Source organism: Anguilla anguilla, chromosome 9, assembly GCF_013347855.1.
Source record: "Anguilla anguilla isolate fAngAng1 chromosome 9, fAngAng1.pri, whole genome shotgun sequence".
Lineage (NCBI taxonomy): Eukaryota > Metazoa > Chordata > Actinopteri > Anguilliformes > Anguillidae > Anguilla > Anguilla anguilla.
In genome coordinates this window covers 8,639,861-8,660,787 of record NC_049209.1, presented here as the reverse complement: position 1 = coordinate 8,660,787, position 20,927 = coordinate 8,639,861, and the positions used below count along the sequence as shown (strand labels likewise).

The following is a 20,927-nucleotide window of genomic DNA, read 5'->3' as shown; positions in this document are numbered from 1 at the left end:
CTTAAAATGATTGCTCACATAAAATAAAAACTGTTTTTGGAAAAGATATTAACAAAAGATATCTTTTGAAAGGATATTAACTATCCTAAGTTCTTTACTTATAAAACAATCATATATTGATGATTGAATCCTCTTTATTTTGGAAATATTTAGGAATGAACTTCAGACTAGACCCCCCCCCCCCCCCCAAAAAAAAAAAAATGAATATATCTCTTTGCGGAACCAAACTCTTCATGTACTAATAGTTAATGAACTAATCATTTCTAGCCATAGAAATGAACAGCTCAGTTTTCCATTTTGCAGTGGAATTATGTTCATGCATGTAGTAAAGAGGCAAACAAGCTAAAAATAACAACCATTGCAGCACAAAATATTGCTATTGGAAAAGTGCTCTGCTGCTCTCAGGATCCCACAGTATTAGATTTGCTAATAGGGAGGCAAACACTAGCTGCTCTGCATCTTCTCTTTGGCAGCGTTTCAGATGTGAATCTGAGATTGGCCATCTCACCTGTTTCTAGCGCATGTGTTCCTGTGTAGATAAACAGCACCATAACAATTGTCAGTGCTCGGCTCGGTGTGAAAAGCGCATCTCCGGATCCCCGCAGCCGCTGGGCAAACAGGTCCGTTTCTGCTGCGTGCTGCCAGTAGGCCGCAGCCTGTTTGCAGACAGGATTACGAGCAGCCTCTCTCTCCGGGTCTCACCCGCCACAGGAACTCAAGCTCTCGTGTGAAAACGGGAGTCCCCAATTATCTCAGGATTGGGCATTGGAATTCAAATGATCCACAAATAACTGTGGACCACGTTGAATGGGATGGCCCCCTTTGAGCAAGAGCAGTGTTCTCTGTGTTGGGTCTATTTGAAAGGGCCGCAGAAAGGAATGTTTCCTCCTCCTCGTTCTCCTGAGCAAGATGCCGTGTTCATCTCCCAGCAAAACAAAGAATTGCCAGAACTGATCTTCAGCATTGGGTTTCCTGTTGGAAGTCAAGGTTCTGCACTGATGTACGAGCCATGGCACTCTGTAATCATGTCCACACACAGCTAGGCTTTAACTATACTCAGGAGAAAAACGCGGAGCACTGAAGTGGATTTTATTGAAATTTTTCAGTGTTGTTTTTTTTTTTTTTTTTTGCAAGTAAAAAGGTGGCCGCTGCCAGAATTCAGAACCACCGACAAATACGCCATTTGGTTTGAGTTATAGTAATATAGTTTTGGCACATTGGACCCAGAAACAATTTTTTTTTCTTTTTGCAGTAAAACTAAAACGAAATGTTATTGTCAAAATTTAATATAAAGTTAAGTTCTGCTATTTAAAAATGGACCAGGTAAATGTGCCCCATAATTCATCTGTTGTGCGGCAAAACACCCAATAATATCTCTTCTACTAGTTGGGCATTGTCAGGTGAAATAAATGAAGATAAAAGCTGAAAATTCAGAATCAGTGTTGGTTGTTATTTTATTCTCCTATCCAAACTCATCTGCTCTTGGGCTGTCTCTGGGTCATGCGCCTCTCCACTGATGAGTGCGAGTGGGATTGCCTTTTGATTTAAAGTCCATAGGTTACTGCTTTGGCAGCCTGCTACACCGCTTCATTTTGGAGGTTTTTGAACCTTTTGCCTCGAGATTTACAGCACAGGTCCAGCACTCCGATTCTCTTCGAATGCTGCTGCTGCTGCTGGAAAATGATAAGAAACAGATGTATTAGCACAATTTATCTATTGTGCTCAGGGACTGTGACATCACCGCTTGCCCCGGTAACTCCTCCCCCACAGGGTCAGCGCTGGGAGGTGGTTGCAGACCGCGGCTATCGTTGCGAACGCGGCTCTCCGTGTGAGCCCCTGCGCAGGACGCCCCATCCAGATGGTTTACCTCTGTCTTCCCTCTCCTTCACACTCCTTATCGCTCCCCCTGACAGTCCTGCACTCCCGGCTCACTCCTCTTTTCGGCAACACCTTGTCAGAAATAATATGAGCTTGTCCTCTGACACACGAGCACACGCTGGGGGGCCCTCGAGTGCAAAATGATCAACCTACTGTTGGAGTGAACGTCTTCATTTCTCCGTTTGTATGTGACAGTACGTCCTGGTTATCAGTTCTCCCCTTTTCACATTCAGATCTGGACCTCCAATACCCCACTATATGGTGCATTCCATAACTAGTCTAAATAAAATGACAGCAGGTACTTTTAAATGTAAAATGTAAAATTCATTATCTTCAACATTTAATCTGGTGGATATTTATAAGAAGCCTTTAGTCTTAAACATTAAAGACCATCGTTCTACTTCTGTCTGAAAGTGCACAACTTGTTCAGGGCGATACAAAATGGGTAAACGGAGTTGGCGCTTAGAGAAAAACATCCCTTTAGTTTCCATACTCTTTCTCTTTTTGTACCATGATTTAATTCATCTGTTTCCTTTCACATAGGCCCACGAACAAGACTCTATTGTCTGCCCCTTTTGTATCCATCATTTCTCCCACCTATTTTATCATACTGAACAGGAGAGATCAAAGGGCCACACCACTAAACAGAGGGCCTGTGGCAGATCAACAACCCCCGTTTTTTTTGTTTTTTTTTGAAGTGCAGCAAGAAGGTTGGTGAATTCAGCTGAAAAAAGAAAGATAAAAGCAAGAGGGGAAAAAGAGAGTACTTTTTATTAGACGAGGGCTGATTCATGACAGAGGGTGTTATGTGCGGTGTTTTGAAGGTGACGTAGTCCCAAGATGAGCGGGATCGCTCAGGACCGAAGACGTGCAGGGACTGAGATGAGTTCTGAGGCCTACTGCCAGGACTGCTGCTAAGCCATTCTTGTTCCCAGCAGAATGATAGCCCAGTATATGCGATGACAACGAACGCACATTGAACGCTGCAGTTCAGTATACATTTGTTTATTAAAGATGAGTCATCACACTGTGGCTCATTAAATGATAAAAACGCTTTCACATCCTGGACAGCTGTAAAAAGGAGAGCTATTTAAAAAGACCCGGGACTGGATAAACGGCTCATTCATCTCTGAGCCTAAGCACACACGCTGGAGACGACATGAAATGTTTTTAAAGTCGCCCATTTGGTACTTGAAAGGGGAGGTTAAAACCCCCTTAAGATCTGTAGAATGGGGAGAAACAAATGGGCCCCTTCTGAAGACGCACTCTGCCGCCGCCCTTGAAGAACCTGTCTGAACGAGGACGGGGCCCTTTCCCCGAAACATCCCCGCTGTGCGGCCCACTGCAGCCTGTTTTCGCAGAGGCGCACCTGAGAACGCGCAAATCATGCCTGTCACCTCGACACACACCACTCAGCCGGCTACGAGCACTGCCCCGCTGCTTGTACACGCCGAACTGTCTTTCATTTTAGAGTAAAACGGTTAACACGCTTGTATTTTTATTCATAGATCGTTGCGCAACATACAAAGCAAAACAGTGCAATTCTAAAAATGTATTTTGTTGACTAATGCAAATTATTGTGGAATATTTTAAGTGCTAGATTGCACATGATGTCAAGTTTATGAGTCACATTTTAGAAATAAATGCCATTTAAATGACTAAGATGAGTACACTGAGCTTCTGTAGGGAAGATACGGCATCACCAGAACGCACTGTACAGAGCAAAAGTTCAGTCCATAGGCAGGTTTTGAATTATGAATTGTTTCACAAGTCCACACCATGTAAGATTTTATAGACAAATCAGAAAGTTCATGGAAAGGAAACGATGTGAAACATGCATTCTGGACACAATTTGTTTCCAAATTCAAAATGAGTGCCAGAATCAACCCCTAAGTCACACCGGGGATTTGTGTGTGGACTGAGTGTTGGCCATTCTACAGCACAGTCCACATGGTCTCACTACCCCCCCGACGTCTCAATTAATCGGGTATTTCTGAAGTACAGCAATTCACAACCCTTTCATTAAAACACGCTCTGGGAGCTGTTTTGCTGTGATTGAATGATGCCTTTCCTTCTGGTCCAAAGTTATTAACAGCAGCTACTCCACCACATCCTTCACAGGAACTTCCCAAATACATGAACATGAATGGCGTAAAAGGAAAGTTCTAGTGTAACATTAACGCGGTGAACCCAAACAAACACATGATATGCAATGTGTTTATTTATTTACCGTCATTTGCCATCCTTCCAGATATCTGAGAATAAGTTGAATGACACGTTATTCGTAGAAAAAATTATTTTCTTTGAGTTGTGATGTAGATGGGATGAAATAAAGAAAGTGATATTTTAAACGATCTAGTGAAAGGGACACCTTGGCTGATAAACATTTATCATCAACATGAGCTGACTGATTTATGGAGGGACTGCAATGAATTATGAAGTTTGAACCATAATTTGAAAGCTTGTAAGCCATCTGGGTAATGTTTTCGACAACTTTTTGAAGTCTCAGAGACCAACAGTGGAAAAGATCGCAGTTATTTATTGCACATTTCATTAGCCCGTCCATTAAGTGATGATTGTGTCAGCCTACTGTATGATGAGCCGCCCTGCTGTTAACCTGAAAAAGATCCAAGGACACCTGTAGCTTCACAACTGACCGTGGTTGTTTTCACACCAGATGTCAATTGCTCTTCAGTTTTATGTGAGGAAAATCCACGGGGGTCCCTTGTGAACGTTTGTAGCTGCATACCATAAACTCATTAACACAGGCTCAACAGCAGATGCATTATCGGCAGTTATATCAAAGCTGGCCCTAAATAGCCACATGCTAAAACCGAATAAAATAAAGTGTGGCGTAAATGCTGCAAGAAAATACTGTTCCGCAAAGAATGACTCATTTTTTTGATTTTTTATTTGTATGTTATCAGATGAAAAACATTGGCTTTTCCTTTTGATGAACGCTAACATGGCTCGGTAAGCAGATTGTTCTGTAGAGTGCCAGAGGATTAAGTGTCTTTTCTGATTGGTTTAAAAGTAAAATAATAATAATAAAAATAAAAACATTTTCAATGTTTATGTAGCTTTCTCTAAAATTTGACTTCTTTCAGCCCTCTGACAATGTATTTCTACTGTTAACTGCGCAAGATATTGGGAATCCATCATGTAAACATATATATATATTATACCAATATGTTAAAAACGTATTTTTAAAATCAGTACGATTCATCCATTTACATGTTTGCTACTGTATCTTTGTGGTGTCTGCAGGGTTCTGATACACAGATGAAGACATACCTTTGTGAGAGGATTGGAAGAGAATTAGGAGAGCAATAGAATTATGGTACACTGATCACTGAACGGTACTCCTGTAGATATCTTCATCAAACACCAATTTAGTCCCATGGCTTGACAGTTTAACCTTAATGTTGAACCTTTGCTTTCCAAGTGGTACTTATACAAGTATTTACCAAACCACTATGATTATTTCAGTGATGGGGATGATGAGGATTATTATTATTATTATTATTATTATTATTATTATTATTATTATTATTATTATCCATCTACACAAACAATAAAGGTTACAAGGACTAGCCAGCTTTGTTTAATGATTTACACTACTGCTCAGCACAGTCAATCTACCAAAGGAATAGAACACTAAGACAGGATGTTATAATGTTTTCAACTTTTTCAAAAATGGTTGGATATTTTTTGATTGTTATGTGCATCATCAAATACCTTATTACATAATATCTGCAGACTGGCAAGCTCTAAAAGCAAAACCAAAATCAAACTAATGAACGTGTTAAGTGGTTGCAGTCCAGTAGTTTTTTCCCCAACCCCGTGTATGGTGGGGTTTGGGGGAAAAATTACACCTGAAGACAATCAAATGTGCAGTCAGTTCACTCGGAAAGGCGTAAAATTGCTCAAGTGCCTAAACCCTCACGCACACATGACCCACATGCAGAAGCATTAAGAGGTCTTTTAAGGCTATACAAATTACATTCCAGGGCAGGACAGGGCCCTGTGAGTGAGTGCAGTGGAGAGGGATTTTGGGGTGAAGGGTGTGGGGTGTGGTGTGTGTGCGTGTGTGTCGGGGGGCGGGGGGGGGGGGGGGGGGGGGGGGGAGAGGGGGTAGTATCATGACACTGACAGGGAGGACTGGCGGTATGTTCTTCTGATGAGACTCGCAGTCGTACAGCCGAGGAGCCCAGGCCAGGCTGAAAGAAAGCGTTTCGCCGGAGTCAGAGAAGGGCATCAGACAGCTCCAGCTTCCAGAGTCAGCTCCCCTGACCCAGGGGCCCATTCAAACACAAATCCCAGGGGTGAAAGGGGAGTGCCCCTTATCTGCTGCTGGCCCTGCTCCCAGACTTCTGATATTGGCTCTGATCCTCCTCAGATAAGAGACAATGGGTGTGCATTGTTGACTGAAAGCACTGGTGCTTCCAAACATTTAAACAATTGCATTGAATCCACTTCACCTCCTCATTGTGGAATGGATTAAGGTTTAGTAGGTAATACAGAGCCATTCTCCCCAACACACACACGCACACACACACACACACACACACACACACGCACACACACACACACACACACACACACACGCACACACACACACAAACATACACACGCACGCGCGCGCGCATGCACGTACACACACATACACATGCACACAAACACACATATACAAAATTATATTAGAAAACACTGTTGCTTGTCTCACAGGGTCCTCTTACAGTAACCTTAAAGGAAAGACTATGGCAGTAGGTCACTTTACTTGTTCGCCTCACACCCATGTCTGCTGTGACTGTCTAAATGTTGGTCCCTATGAACTTAAAGATGAAATTAACAGATAAACATGGGCCACTGCAGCCTTCCTCTGGTATAACTGAATTGAAGCAACCCTATTTTATGTAACCAATTGTTTTCTGCTATTTTAATATGTACAAAATTATGCAATATATGTCTTCTTTCACTAGAAAATCAGGTTAAGATTAAAAATGATTTTACAAGTGAGACATAGAAATGCACTTAATGGTATGACAGTAAGAATGGATGCTAAATGAAATGTTGAACGGAAATAGGTTCGGGTCAAGGAAGACTACATTACATTTACATTTATCCATCAAGAAGATGCCCTCCTCCAGAATGACTTACAGATTCGTGCGTGCAATAAGACTACCTGAACAAGTATATGGTTACGGGAATTATATTATCACAACAAAGTCAAAACTGTACAAAATGATACTACAATAAACATATTGTCGAAACCAATGCCACAGTGTGAGATAAAGAGCACTGGCATATAACACATGGACCAGTCGGCGACAGGGACTGCCTGCTTCTTGTTAAATTTTTTCCTGCTGTTTTCTTCTAGAATATCTTGCTCCTTTTATTTTGTGTTAATGTCTTGCTCCTTTTATCCTGTCACTTGTCAGCTCAGATATAGCTTGTCAGGTAAACCGTAAAGATTAAAGGACAATGATTTGAACCTGAATTTGGGAGGAATGGAGAGTATTTGTTGAAAAGGTCAATATTGTGTCACTGGAGAACATTAGTTCAGGTTTTTTGCCTCACCCAGATAATTTAATTGCTACGCATGCAGCCTTGTGTGTGTGTGTGTGTGTGTGTGTGTATGTGTGAGTGAGTGCGCGTGTTCATGCGTGCATGGGTGTGTGCACACGCGTGCACTTGTACATCAATATATAGCTTTCTGTGGCTTTGAAATTCAACATCATCAGGAACTCTTCGATCTTCTTACTGTTATCATTATGATATGACATTAGGCCACTATATCATACCCTGTTTTCCAACATACTTACAAGACCATTAGCAAGATTAAACAAATTGTCTGTTAAATCAGTTATATAACCAGAATGATTTCTTCACATAAGCCAGAACCATACTTTTTTTGAGGGTAACCCAATTTATGTTAAACTTTCAAGACGTCAACACGTTTCATAAACATAGTAACTCTGTTTAAAACCTGCGGCATTACGCCATATTTAGGAATCGAGTGAGTTTTATGATCTCCTCTGCAAAAGGAAGCGAGCACGTTCTGGTCCATATATGCGTCTCCACATGATCAAACTTGCTGTAAGAAACCGTGACAGCACTTAATCCCTACAGCGAGTGCTGCATCCGCCGGTACATCGGGTCCGGGTAGCGAGGTCAGTGGTTTAAACCATGCCTGCGGGCAAGACTTGAGTACAGTCCACTTGACTAATCCCTAAGGGGGTTGAGGGGGCTAACAGTCTATAGAACATTATAGAATATTAGGAGCTTCACGCAGCAAATATTCATCGTATGGAATATAGGTAACTTTCAGTAGTATAATTCTTGAATGTAGGCTATGTTCTCTATTGTTCGTGATATCCATGATAGATTAATGTGTTTCTTCGCATAAAGTGCTCTGATTTATGAGCTGATCGATCAGAAAGTGAAATTGAATCTGCTGTTATTATTATTATTATTAGAAGTAGTAGTAGTAGTATAGTAGTAGTGGTAGTATGTTATTGTTATTGTTGCAGTTGTTGCTGTGAGTAAATTGCCATTAGTTGTCTAAACTATAAGTACATTCATTTAAATGTTACCCTCTTTATATTTGCGTGATGTCTAGTTGTCTAAAATATGATGTACGTTATGCATGCTTATGCGTATGGTGCTTTATCTTTACTCTTCCCTCGGAACAGATGGTAGATAAAAAGCGTCAGGCATCATAGGGTCGTTAACAATGAGCATCGGCATTGCCTGTGGTGGACTGACGGTGGGACGATAGAGGAATTTAAACCAAGAAAAAAACTGGCTGATTGTGGAATAACTTAACTTCGATAATTCGTATTGTTTCGCATTTTGTTAGAGAAAAAAAAAAACTTAAGTAGCTGTAGAACAATACAACGCGTTTTTATCGTACTCTCTGCTTTTAATACGTTGCACAGTAGGGTACAACACAATAACAGGCGATGCCAAAACCTGAACGGTTTGGGCTCCGTAGAGAGGTGCAGAAGATCAGAACATGATAACGGCGTGTGGTAGGCTATGTAGACAACTTGTCGCGGCGGATTAGAAATAAATTAAATGGACAAATAGCTTTCTCTTGTCATGGAGCACGGCGAATACTTTTTTAAATTTCTATATGCTTGAATTTTCAATTCATCATAAATAAATAAATAAATAAATAAATAGACAATGACCCTAATGCATTCCCTAATGCACATTTAACCTGTCGAAATTCGAAACAGTAACATAACACTACGTCAAATAGGCTGCACAAAATACATCAAGTACTAGCATGAAAATGAAAGAAAACCCCATTACTATTCAATATGACGAAATGGGTAACGTTCAAGAAACTTTATTTAAAATAAGCCAAATTAAACGGCTTTGAATTGAATTAAAACAGCATACCCCAGGATAAATAAAATTCTAGAATAACTGTTGGCCTATCTAAAGTATTTAAAAGAATGATAAACCTATGCGCCTCATAATTAAGAAAATACAAAAATACAAATAGCAAATAGTAATATATTTTGTTAAGCGACAGGAATGGAATGTATGGAACCAATATCTTAACCACGGCACAAAATGCAAAATGCTTTGTGTTTCAACTCTATCGGAGTACATTTTACTCTGACAGAGTACATTTTCCAACTGTGGACCATGTGGATATAAACGTTGTTGGCGTTAGAGTAGGTTATCATTGAACATTTTAGCTTAACGTGCAATTGAATTTTTAAAAAATGTCTTTGCTACAAGATGGGTATATGGCCATTTGAAATTAAATACAGGGCTCACAGGTCTATAAAACATTTAAAGAAAATTTCCATAACAAAGGTTTTAGTTGACGTTGATTGTTCCAAAGTAGCAAATTACTGCTACTACGCAATTAACGTTGTCGTTAATTAATTCAGTTCTAGTAAAAAATAAAATAGAAAAAGCGCAAAAGAAACTACACATACATAGGCCAACATAATAGCGTGTGTGGTGTTTTACTGTGGAGCAAATTGCGAGTGTAACGGAATTCTCTTCAAGAGATTAACTAACAACCAGAAGCACATGCGCAGAGGACATCTTTAGGCCTACTTCTAACATACAGTTTTAGTCCAAAATGTACCATAGATGGAAAAAAACAAATAGGATATTCCCATTTTACAGGGGGAAATGTTTGAAATCTGAGGGTTGTCTGCGGGTTCCATTTCACAAGAATTATGGAGAGTTAAAACTGGTGATACATTTTCCCTGTACGTTATAGACTACTTCTCGATTTCAAGTTACGTTATTTATTGTTGTTTATTATTATTGTTGTTGCTGGTGCTGTTGTTACTATAATTATAATAATGACAAGTATTGTTGTTGGTATTATTGTTGTAATAGTTGATAACTGTTGTTGTTAACGATGATATTCTTACATATGCCCTGTATAGCCTGTGTGAGCCACATAGGTCATCATGACCTATTATCACTGCAGCGTTATCCGTTGGTGGAAACGTAACGGTGCGTGCGCAAAATGTCTGAAATTTGCAACACCAGAGAACGCGATCTATCGGTATAGCGCATGCATTAGTTCCCCTAGAAAGCTCAGATCCTGTATGCTTTGTTATGCTAATCGTGCCTGACATCATAGTGAGATCAAAGCCGCGCAGGGTACATATAAGCACGAGCTGCAGCGTTACCGTGAGTTCAACACATTCCTCTGCCGAGCTGTGCGCCCGAAAGGAACCTGCTGACTGCTTGTAGCGCCAAATATCTATCAGCGCACAGTCAAATGATGCTTTCTGTATCTTTGGAGTTGCTATTTCCTCAATATCGCGGATTTACAAACATTTTTTGATGGTGGAACTTGAAATAAAAGGATATTGTCGTGGAATCTTACTCCAAAATTGATAACAATCAGAAAACTTTAAAAAGAAGGTAAGGAGCTTTCTTTTTATTTCAGACACAAGCTCATTCTAAGATGTATAATATGAGTTTGGAAAGAATAAAGATTATCCATTTTTTCTCTCGGTTAGTATGGAAAGATGCGAAAATTCCACGGCGTATGATAGGCTACTGTTAATGTAGACTATACTCGTGATCCGAGTTTAGCTAAATGAGCTGGACAAGAACTAGCAAGAATGGGCAGAATGCGCGGCACTGAACCGGAGCCAGCATATTAACATTTAATTCTGGCAAACATCCTCTGCTTTTCCTGCGATGAGAAAATTAATTAAGCTTCACAAGGCTAAATGGAACAACTTTATTAACCTACAGGAATGACAGGGACGCATGCCACAGGGTTGAGACGGGTTGAGGGTTCTATATCTCTCGCATTGTCTAAAATGATCTAATAAATGATAGATGGAAACAAGCTATACACTTGCTTCTGTAGTGTTGAAATAGCGGAACGTTTGTTTCTGTTAAAAGCTGTTTATTAATGATAAATGATCTGGTTTTAAGCCTGCGTTTACTCATTTGTGTCTATATTTTCCAGCCTGCTTTTCGGCAATTCGCGGCACGTGTATCAATTTTTAATGTGTTCATACAGCGTATGACTTATATAGTTTGAATTATTTTTAAGTTTGCAGAGTCCAGTGTAACAATTCTTAGATTTTCAGTTTAAAAAAAAAAAGTTGTTATATTATGCTTGAAACACACACACACACACACACACACACAGTATATATATATATATATATATATATATATATATATATGTGTGTGTGTGTGTGTGTGTGTGTGTGTGTGTGTGTGTATGGGCTTAACCTGGGTACTTGTTCTCATTAATATCTAACATTGTCGTTCTTAAGATTGTCTGGTTGTCAGAATTACCTTATTTACAAGAGTCTTCGTCATAGTTTTGCCAAGTATATCAATGTAATCTGATATTATTTTGTATGATATAATGTGTTGATCTTAACTGGTATCGATATATCATTTCATGATGCCGAGCCAAAAGTTTTAAATAAAATTTAACTGACATAACAGAATACATTTCTCTTCTCTTTTTCATTTGCACTGTGTTTTCCCTTGTATTAATTAATTAATTTATTTATTTGGTTCTTTAACACTCAACACATTACGGATATAAATTAAAATATTCAGGAACAAATCTGACTGCATTTTACGACTGATTAAAACTTACTGAAGAAACATATGTAACTGCAGCTCCCTGTTTTTTTTTTATTTCAGCGGGCTGAAAACAGAGAGCAGAGGGAACAGTGCCATGGTCGCTGGTTTTTAATCTCTCTCTCTCTCTCTGAGCCAAAACGCCTCACCAGCTCTACCTGCCTTGCCTTCTTATTTGAGCTGGACCGCCACCATGAGAAGAACATTTCAGCCTCTGCCACTGTGTCTCCTCTCGCTGTTGCTGCTGTCCCAGCACTGCTCTGCAATCAAATGGCTGTAAGCACAATTATTATGCTCTTATATGTACTCGGCCTGAAAGAGAATCAAAGTCTTTTTTTTTATTTTTACGTATAATTTAGACTTGGATGTTTTTCAGCCAGAGGGCCCAAGCCTTGTGAGTCAAAAGGATTAGTGCTGTTATGTGTTGAAATTATTGGAACCCAAATGCTGCTACATTAATAGGTCTCCATTACCACTTGGAAAAATTGAGCATTTTCCTGTGGTATGATTATGAGAAAATATCGCAGGAAGATTGGAAAAGGAAAAGTGGTATGCGCAAGCTAAAACAAAACACTGCAATCTGTGGTCACTAACTGACCCGCCATAACAAGCTGCTATTTGCAAATAACTGAAAGCCTGCCTGAAAAACACACACACGCACAAACGCAGGCACGCACGCACGCAAACACACACACACACAAACGCACGCACGCACGCAAACACACACAGACACACACGCACGCACGCACGCAAACACACACACACACACATACACACACAAAATACTTTTCAAAACGGTTTCAAGATCATGTACCCGCATGTAAATGTAAAAAAAAATGACGGTGAAGTGAAATGGATTAGAATCTCTACGATGTGAAAAACTGCTGCTGAATTATAGGATATACTTTTCCGATGAAATACAGAGAAATAAGCCTGCTTGGGATTTGTAGATAATGGTGAGCTTCTGTGGTTTTGTTGCACGCTTAGAGAAAGTCGTCATTTGATTTTCCCATAGCTTTTCAGCTAGCGGTGTCGAATCTGCATGCCCATGTGTGATAGATGGAAGGGGAGTCTTATGTCGCTTTGATAAGACATGGCTCAATGTAAAACACATGGGGCAATAAACACCTGTTAAAAGCGGGTAGTGGGGAGAGAGCCCCCACTCGACATGGGCACAGTGCAGCCCTGTTCCTAATCGGAAACAGGCCTGAAGTGACGGGTATACTGGGTGCCATGGAGAGCAGTGTCTGGAGCCTGTAGAAGATAATGTACAACAAATCACTTTTTGTGCTCTCATTGAGGATAGAATTGCAGTGAATTACTATCAAGGAACACGAGAAAACGTTATTGTAATTTATCTTCTCGGAAGAAAAAACATTTTGTCTGTTGCCTGTCCTGTTTTAAGTCTCCATTGTACATAGTCCAAAATATTCCTCATAATAAGGTTAAGGAATAAGATTTAAAATATTCTAAGTACTGCCGCTCATTGCTGATTAAAACATGTCCACACTGAAAAAAATGAATAATCGGATTTACTTAATAAAATAAAATTATGGGCAAATTATGGACAATATTATTATACAGTATGTGACTTTAGCTTGTTATGTAGTTATCCAGCAATTCATTTTTTGAGTGCATGCAGGACTTATTGTTCTAATATGTAACTTGCATTCTAAGTAATTGAAAACACTTAGAATGGTGTCTGATTGTGCCAGACCTGTAAAATGGCTGGGGACATTTAAAATGGGTTGGGTATACTTAGTTTATATAATTGGTATAATTCTGTGTAGCTGTAGTTCTGTGATTTGAAAGTTGCAGCTTTTCTGCTTGTGTATTTAGCAGCGATATACACATTATGTTTTACATATCTGCTGTAGCACTCTTTCAGTGTTACCTCCAAAAATGGGAAATGAGAACATTATAACAAATTTCTGGGAAAAAAATGAAATAATCATTTAGAAAAAAAAGAGACATAATCAGTTTGATTAACGCCGAGCTGTCCTCTGTGCTCGTGTGTGTTTGTGTTTGTGTGCGTGCGTCTCTGTCCTTGCGCGTTTTTCCGCTCAGGGCCATATCGCGGACGCCCCCCTCGCTGCACGTCAACCAGACGCAGCACTGCAAGCAGCTGCAGGGCCTGGTCTCGTCGCAGGTGCAGCTGTGCCGCAGCAACCTGGAGCTCATGCAGACCATCATCCAGGCCGCACGCGAGGTCAAGAAGACCTGCCAGAAGACCTTCGCCGACATGCGATGGAACTGCTCGTCCATCGAGAGCGGGCCGCCGTACCTCCCGGACCTCGAGAGAGGTACCACTCACCCACTCCTTCACCCCTCCCCCCCCCATAAAAAAATTGGTTGCATTACCTTTTATTGACTCCCCCCCTCAAATCCCTTTCTGCTGGTAAAACACAGCAGACCACTCTCAATAGGATCCGTGGGGCTGTCTCATTGTGTACAGACATAATTTACGAGGACGGGCAGAAACCTTCCAGGCCCCCTCTCAGTGGTCTTTATGTACAGGATGGAATGTTCTGGGCTGTGGATGCCTTTCTTTATTGTGTAATGCTCTGTGAAGTAGAAGTCATCCCCTCGCCGCTCCCATCCACCTCCCCGGCGCTGTTTCCTGTTCACAAAGCCTGTCGTTCAAGCAGTACTGATGTGCTGGCGAGCTCTTATTGAAATGATCGGGCGTGCTTTTTTCTTTGACTTCTTTTCTTTTTTTTTTGGTTTGTGGGATTTTTTCACAATGGCCTTCATCCTGCATGTGAGATGTTGTTATGAGTTTTCACTTGACTGGGGTTTGACCCATGCTTTTATTTGTTTAATTCCTTTTTTCACTTTTTCATGGCAGTATAAATTCTTCGGGGACTGGAGTTAGTTCCTGTGCCATGTCCTTGTGCCATAATACCTTTGTAAAATTTGAAGTAATATATTGAATAGCCAACCAGTGAACTCCTATTACACACTCATGATATTTCAATAATTGACAGGTCTTTGATGTTACCTGAGATTGGGATTTTTTTGTAGCACAAAGGCCTTGTGTGCATGCTGTCTGATTGATTGTGTCCTTAAATGCACACATCCTGCCAGATCTTTCACCACAAGTTTCCGTCATGTAGCTTTTTTCCCCCGTTCAATGGGTTTATGTTTTTTCTGTTCGCTTGCCAAGAGTGCAACTCCTTTGCCAATATGAGAAAGTGCCAGGGCAGGTTTACAAAGTCTGGGTGAAGCTATAAACCTACTACAAAGAGCTGGAGCCCAGTCAAAGACAGGAAAAATAGCTGGATGATGCCTCCACTGAAAAGATGGTTTCCATCTGTCAAGCTTCTAAAGAGGGAGTTGGAAAGAGGTGTCAGTATCAGGTGGTCTGTAGGTTTGGGCACTTTAGAGTTTGCCCTAATGAGTCGGGGCATGGTCCTTTCATGTCTGCCATCCACTCGTGACATGTGTGCCCCCTGGTTGTCTAACTTCACCCTGGACCAGGTGCTCGTCTCCCTTCAGTTGGTCCCGTTATGCTGGAGAACAGGCCCGGAAGTTCTCCTTTGTTGTCCTTAATTGGGAATCCATCGCAAGCTCAAAAGAGTTTCCATGAGGATGGCCAAAAACACAAGCAGCGATCGGGTCCTCCTCCCCTCCTGTCCTCTCAAGCCCCAGTGGGTGCTCACGCCTCCGCCTCCGCTTCTGTCTTCGGCAGGCACGCGAGAGGCCGCTTTCGTGTACGCCCTGTCGGCGGCCGCCATCAGCCACACCATCGCCCGGGCCTGCACGTCGGGCGACCTGCGCCTGTGCTCCTGCGGGCCCGTCCCCGGGGAGATCCCGGAGCCCGGCTACCGCTGGGGCGGCTGCGCCGACAACCTGCACTACGGCCTGGTCATGGGCTCCAAGTTCTCCGACGCCCCGATGAAGATGAAGAAGTCCGGCTCCCACGCCAACAAGCTGATGCACCTGCACAACAGCGAAGTGGGCAGACAGGTACAGCGCCGCGGCTGTCGAGCCTGTCATTGGTCGCATATTTCACAGTGTCCTTCTAAAGTATTTCACAGCGTCCTTCTAAAGTATTTCACAGTATCCGTCTAATGTATTCACAGTATCCTTCTAATGTATATGTATATGTTTAATTAACATATTTCATTACTCAGCAATATTGCCACAGTAATTACAACCATATACTTCTTTGTGTGTAAATCAATATTGTGGACATGTGCTAAGGTTCTCCCTTTCTCTTTTTTAAGGTGAAATTATTGCAGGCATTACTATCATTTCTTCCATAATTTTATTTTCTCTTAAAATCAATATTATTTCACTAAAGATAAAATAGCCATATTGGAATTAAATCATCTGACTGGAAGTCACCGGAATGGTGCAGTAGATGTCGGCTTACATTAGTCAGAGACGGAACATGTCCCTCCGCGTGCACTTTGAAGTAAGCGGGCCCCACGTTTCCTGCAGGCTCTTCGGGACGCCCTGGAGATGAAGTGCAAGTGCCACGGCGTTTCGGGTTCCTGCTCCATCAGGACCTGCTGGAGGGGACTGCAGGACCTGAAGGACATCGCCATGGACCTGAAGACCAAGTACCTGTCCGCCACCAAGGTGGTCCACCGGCCCATGGGCACGCGCAAGCAGCTGGTCCCCAAAGACATCGACATCCGGCCGGTGAGGGACAACGAGCTGGTCTACCTCCAGAGCTCGCCCGACTTCTGCTCCAAGAACGAGAAGCTGGGATCCGTTGGCACTCAGGACAGGTGAGCAGCCACAAGCTTCTGACCGAATTAGAAGGCACCAAAGGCTTGCTGCTCAGGAAAGGAGAAATATTTTCCCAGCCAGATTATGCGCACTGCTTTTGACAGTGAGCAGTGAAATATCGCTTCGTTGATTTATTTTTAAAATGTATGCTTTTCTGTACCTGAAATAACAATGTGTAAGTAAACGATAACTGGTAAAACAAAAAATATTTCCATCCGAAGGACCATTTTCATGTGGACTGACTGGAGTGGTTTGCCTACTTTGCTGCTGGCAGTCACTTTTTTTTCCAGATTACTGTAAATCATTAATTCCACTGACTTTGTGTGCTCTAGGCAACAGTGAGGAGATCTTTGACATTGCCCGTGTTTTTTCCCCCCCTCAAGCCGCCCTGTCCAGGATGTTGATGTAATTAACCCCTTTTTCCTCAGTGGAACCATTTGCTTAAAAGCTTTGATAAAATAAGTGGCTCCGAGAGATTGCCCTGTCTGTGGCATGTGCGTGCACGTGTCACTGACATGGCTGTTGTGACTTTGGGCTGAGTGCTGCGTACGCTTGTCTCTGGTGCGCCTCTTTTGCCGTGTGGGTAATGTAGTTATTCTGGTGGTTGGAATGCATTCAGCTGATATCGATTTGAAAGTATGTGGCAGAGGAAAAATGGCTCGGAGATCAAAAGGCCCGGTCAGTTTAACAGGGGTATTTCTCTGGCGAATATCCTTCGAATTTGACTGAACTCATAAGTGAGAGCAATTTGCTGCCTGAGTATCGTTTTCTGATGTAAGTGTCAGACAGACTTGTCCGGAGAGTTTTGGCAGAGATACCACAAAGAGGTAGCCAAAAGATACGACCATCATTCTCTTCCAAAATTCCAGTTTTTTTTTTCATTTGAATTGTCTTAATTTGTTTTTCCATCTGCTTTGTACCATTATAGCAGCAGAACCATTTGGCATTAGAAAAAGGAATTTTCTAATGTAAAGCAACTATGATATCTGCATTTAGTATGCCTGCTTTTTCTATATTAATTGTTTTTAACTTACAAAACAATTTACATCAACGTTTATATTTGTTCTAATTTATTTTATATCAATATGGCATGTCTTTTTAGTTCACCTCACTGCCCTTCAGCAACCAAGATTTATCCATAGGAATATTTCTATTCCTGCCATCTTGTTTGCAAAGACTGTGCAGCCGCTTGTGTCTTTCAGTGGAAAATTCACTGGAGTTTGTGATTGCATTAGTGCACTGTGTGGGACATGAGTGCACTGTGATAGAGGAAGCTCATGCTCAAATCAAGGTCACGTGTCACAGCGTTGCCCCAGACAGATAAATGGAACCCGCGCTGCGTATCAGGTGCGCTCGCCGTGCCCAGCGCGTCCGCGGCTGCGAATAGATAAGATTAAGCGCGTGTGGTCACCGGATCTATATTTAGCGCTCTCACGGAGTCACATGGCCCGCCTGGCCATTTGTTGCCATTGGCCGCGGTCAGTAGTCATCACCGGGCGGGCGATGTGTGATGCGTGGCGCTATGGTCAGGGGGTCCGCAAGGCGCTATGGTCGTCCTTTATAAAGGCCTCAGTCTGACCCGTGATTCTCATGAAGGAGTCTCTGGGAGCGCAAGCAGGCCCTGCTTCCTGCTGGGCCTAGACTTTATGTTGTACTGCGTGGTCAGAGTGATGTCACCCACTGACCCCAGTGAGATTCCTGGAATAGGCTTTGGAATAACAGGAATAAATGACAAGTTAATATTTTCAGAAAGAACCCTGCTGACTAATTGACAAAAAATGTCAGGTTTTTAAAACTTTGAGGAAGTACGAAGCACTGTGAGACAGTATTGACTCTGCACAGCATGGCAATAATTAACCACCCATGATTTCTTTAGTATTTGCCATGGCTGGAAAACAAAGAGAGAGATTTATCTAAAGGCTTGTTCTATATTCCATTGCACAAGAAAAATGCTTTTGGATCATGTCATAAATTTGCCAGTATTTTAGAAAACGTTTTGTCACGCACGTATTTGTTATACTTCAAAGAGTTTTTCAAATTTTACGTCAATGTGAAACTGGCCCTCTCCTAACATCTAACCTAACAGTGTAGGGTGCCGCAATTCTAATCCAGAATATAGGAAAAATATCAATGAAGGCTGTCTTTGCCTATTTCGTCTGCCCTGTAGTGCTTTTGTCTGCTCATGTCACATAATTACATTTCTTTTCTGTCAGCCAATGAGAGAATTGGCCTGGGTGGGGGTTGAGAGGAATTTTTGGGGATAGCTTAGGGTCGAAGTCGGCGGTCAGTGGAACGCTCTGACGGAGAGAGCGTTCAGAACAGCGGCGATCTTGAAGCGAACTGTCAACAGGAGTCAAACGCGCGACGGCGCCGTGACCGCGCGGTCGACTCGGCCTTGTTCTCCGTACTGCTCTCAGTCGGGTTGTCGCGGCGGCACTTGAGGTATTTCAGCTTGTTTTCTTCTCTCCGCTCTCCGCAGGCAGTGTAACAAGACCTCCAACGGCAGCGACAGCTGTGACTTGATGTGCTGCGGCCGGGGCTACAACCCCTACACGGAGAAGCTGGTGGAGAGGTGCCACTGCAAATACCACTGGTGTTGCTATGTGACATGTAAGAAATGCGAGAGGACGGTGGAGAGATACGTGTGCAAATAAGATCCTTCTCCGGTCTCGCCTGTCCTCTCCAGTCCACAGATAACCAAAGCACTATGTACCAAGAAGGCTTACTTTTGTCTTAAGCTTCAGTGTGTATATTTTTTTTGATGAGAACCATTTATTTTTGTTTCATTACTTTTGTTATTTTTTTAAAAATGAAACTCTCGCCCCAGAACTGGACTTTTTCATTTACGAATGTTGACGTGGGTGTTGTGACAATGCCTATCGGTTACGTGGAGACCACCGTCCTTGAGGATATTTTTCTTCATAATTGTGCACACACTTGCCATATTCGGATGTCAAAAAAAAAATCTATTTTCTTATGCATTTATTAAAGAAATGGTATTGGAATTTTTTTGAGGGAAACCCCTTGATTCTCCGCACATTTGGAGGTGCATTTCTAGCCTTGGACTGGTACTTTAAACGATCCCTTCAGAACCATTCCGTGGATTTCTAAAGGTTTTGAAGGATCTACGGGATTTTTCGCTGGTACTCTTACAACGCAAAAGAGGGGAAAAAGGGTGCTGAATATGCAAAGGGAACTTCAAATACAGCTTCATTTGTGGACCTTTAAAAAGCTTGTATGAAAACTGTAGACATGCAAGTTAATCTCTGCAGTTCTGAAGGAGGAGAGGACTGACAGCATTAATGTGTACCCTGGCAAGGACAATAAACTCAGAGTGTTTGCATTGTTAAATTCCCCATCGCATACGGAATGCAGGTAGTCCAAAGCTAACACTTCACGGAGCATGCGAACTGAATCCATGGGGTTCCCATGACACTATATTAAGAACCACTTTTGTGTGGATGTACATACTGTCTTTTTGTATGCTGAATTTAAAAAAAAGAAATATTTATAAACTAATTAAAGATTCTTTACCAAACTCTTCCGATGTAACAATATGCTTTCCTTTCCAGCGTGATCACCTTTGCATCATACATGGAGGTCAGAAAATTATATCTTGCAGACTCGAACAGAAAAAAACAAACCTCACCTATTTACAATTTTAGATTTAAATTTTTTATTTATCTAAGATGTATCATGGCTATAAGTTATTTACTATGGTGATTTAATGCACAGTGCACAGAAATCAGTGTACATTTTTGCTAACAGTCACTGTCACTAAAGACAGCCGCAGTATAACAAAGCCTCATTGCGTTTTTTAAATTTGTTCTTATGTTGCTATTGGAGTAATTTGTGTGTGGCTGGATTAGATTCTTATTGGCTCAAAATAAATTTGTTGTGGCTCCAGCCAAGAGCTCGGGGAAGACACTGCCATTGTCTCAGTCTGCGGGAATGCAGTGTTCCCAATTAGAAAACAAAACTTTACGGGATATTGTTTTGCCAGAATATAATTAATGTGACATTACTTCTGATGCTGCATTGTTTAGTTTTTTTTTTTTTTGGTCAATTTCCAAAAATTTGGCAAAAGGGCCTATTTCACTGATTATAGTTGTTGCTTTGTTACATGAAAGGGTTTAGCTATAGGCTGAACACAGCCAATCTATTTCAGATATGTTCATTTGACGTCAGATTACAGAAAAAAC

The 20,927-nt window shown here is 41.6% G+C and overlaps 1 protein-coding gene across 1 annotated transcript; it reads left to right on the top strand.

Annotated features, from left to right (window-relative positions):
- The first annotated feature begins 10,548 nt into the window (after positions 1–10,548).
- Positions 10,549–20,266, top strand: wnt11 (wingless-type MMTV integration site family, member 11). The gene is made up of 6 exons (XM_035432020.1): positions 10,549–10,791; positions 12,049–12,261; positions 14,053–14,288; positions 15,677–15,954; positions 16,432–16,724; positions 19,205–20,266. Exons 2-6 carry the CDS (start codon positions 12,179–12,181, stop codon positions 19,377–19,379), a joined length of 1,065 nt encoding a protein of 354 aa, XP_035287911.1. The 5' UTR covers positions 10,549–10,791; positions 12,049–12,178; the 3' UTR covers positions 19,380–20,266.
- Positions 20,267–20,927: the final 661 nt, after the last annotated feature.

Excerpts from the sequence above, each read along its gene's own strand:
- wnt11 (XM_035432020.1), top strand. The coding sequence starts at position 12,179 with ATGAGAAGAACATTTCAGCCTCTGCCACTGTGTCTCCTCTCGCTGTTG. Across the intron at positions 12,262-14,052 it reads TGCTCTGCAATCAAATGGCT|GGCCATATCGCGGACGCCCC; the intron begins GTAAGCACAATT and ends TTTTCCGCTCAG. Across the intron at positions 16,725-19,204 it reads TCCGTTGGCACTCAGGACAG|GCAGTGTAACAAGACCTCCA; the intron begins GTGAGCAGCCAC and ends CGCTCTCCGCAG.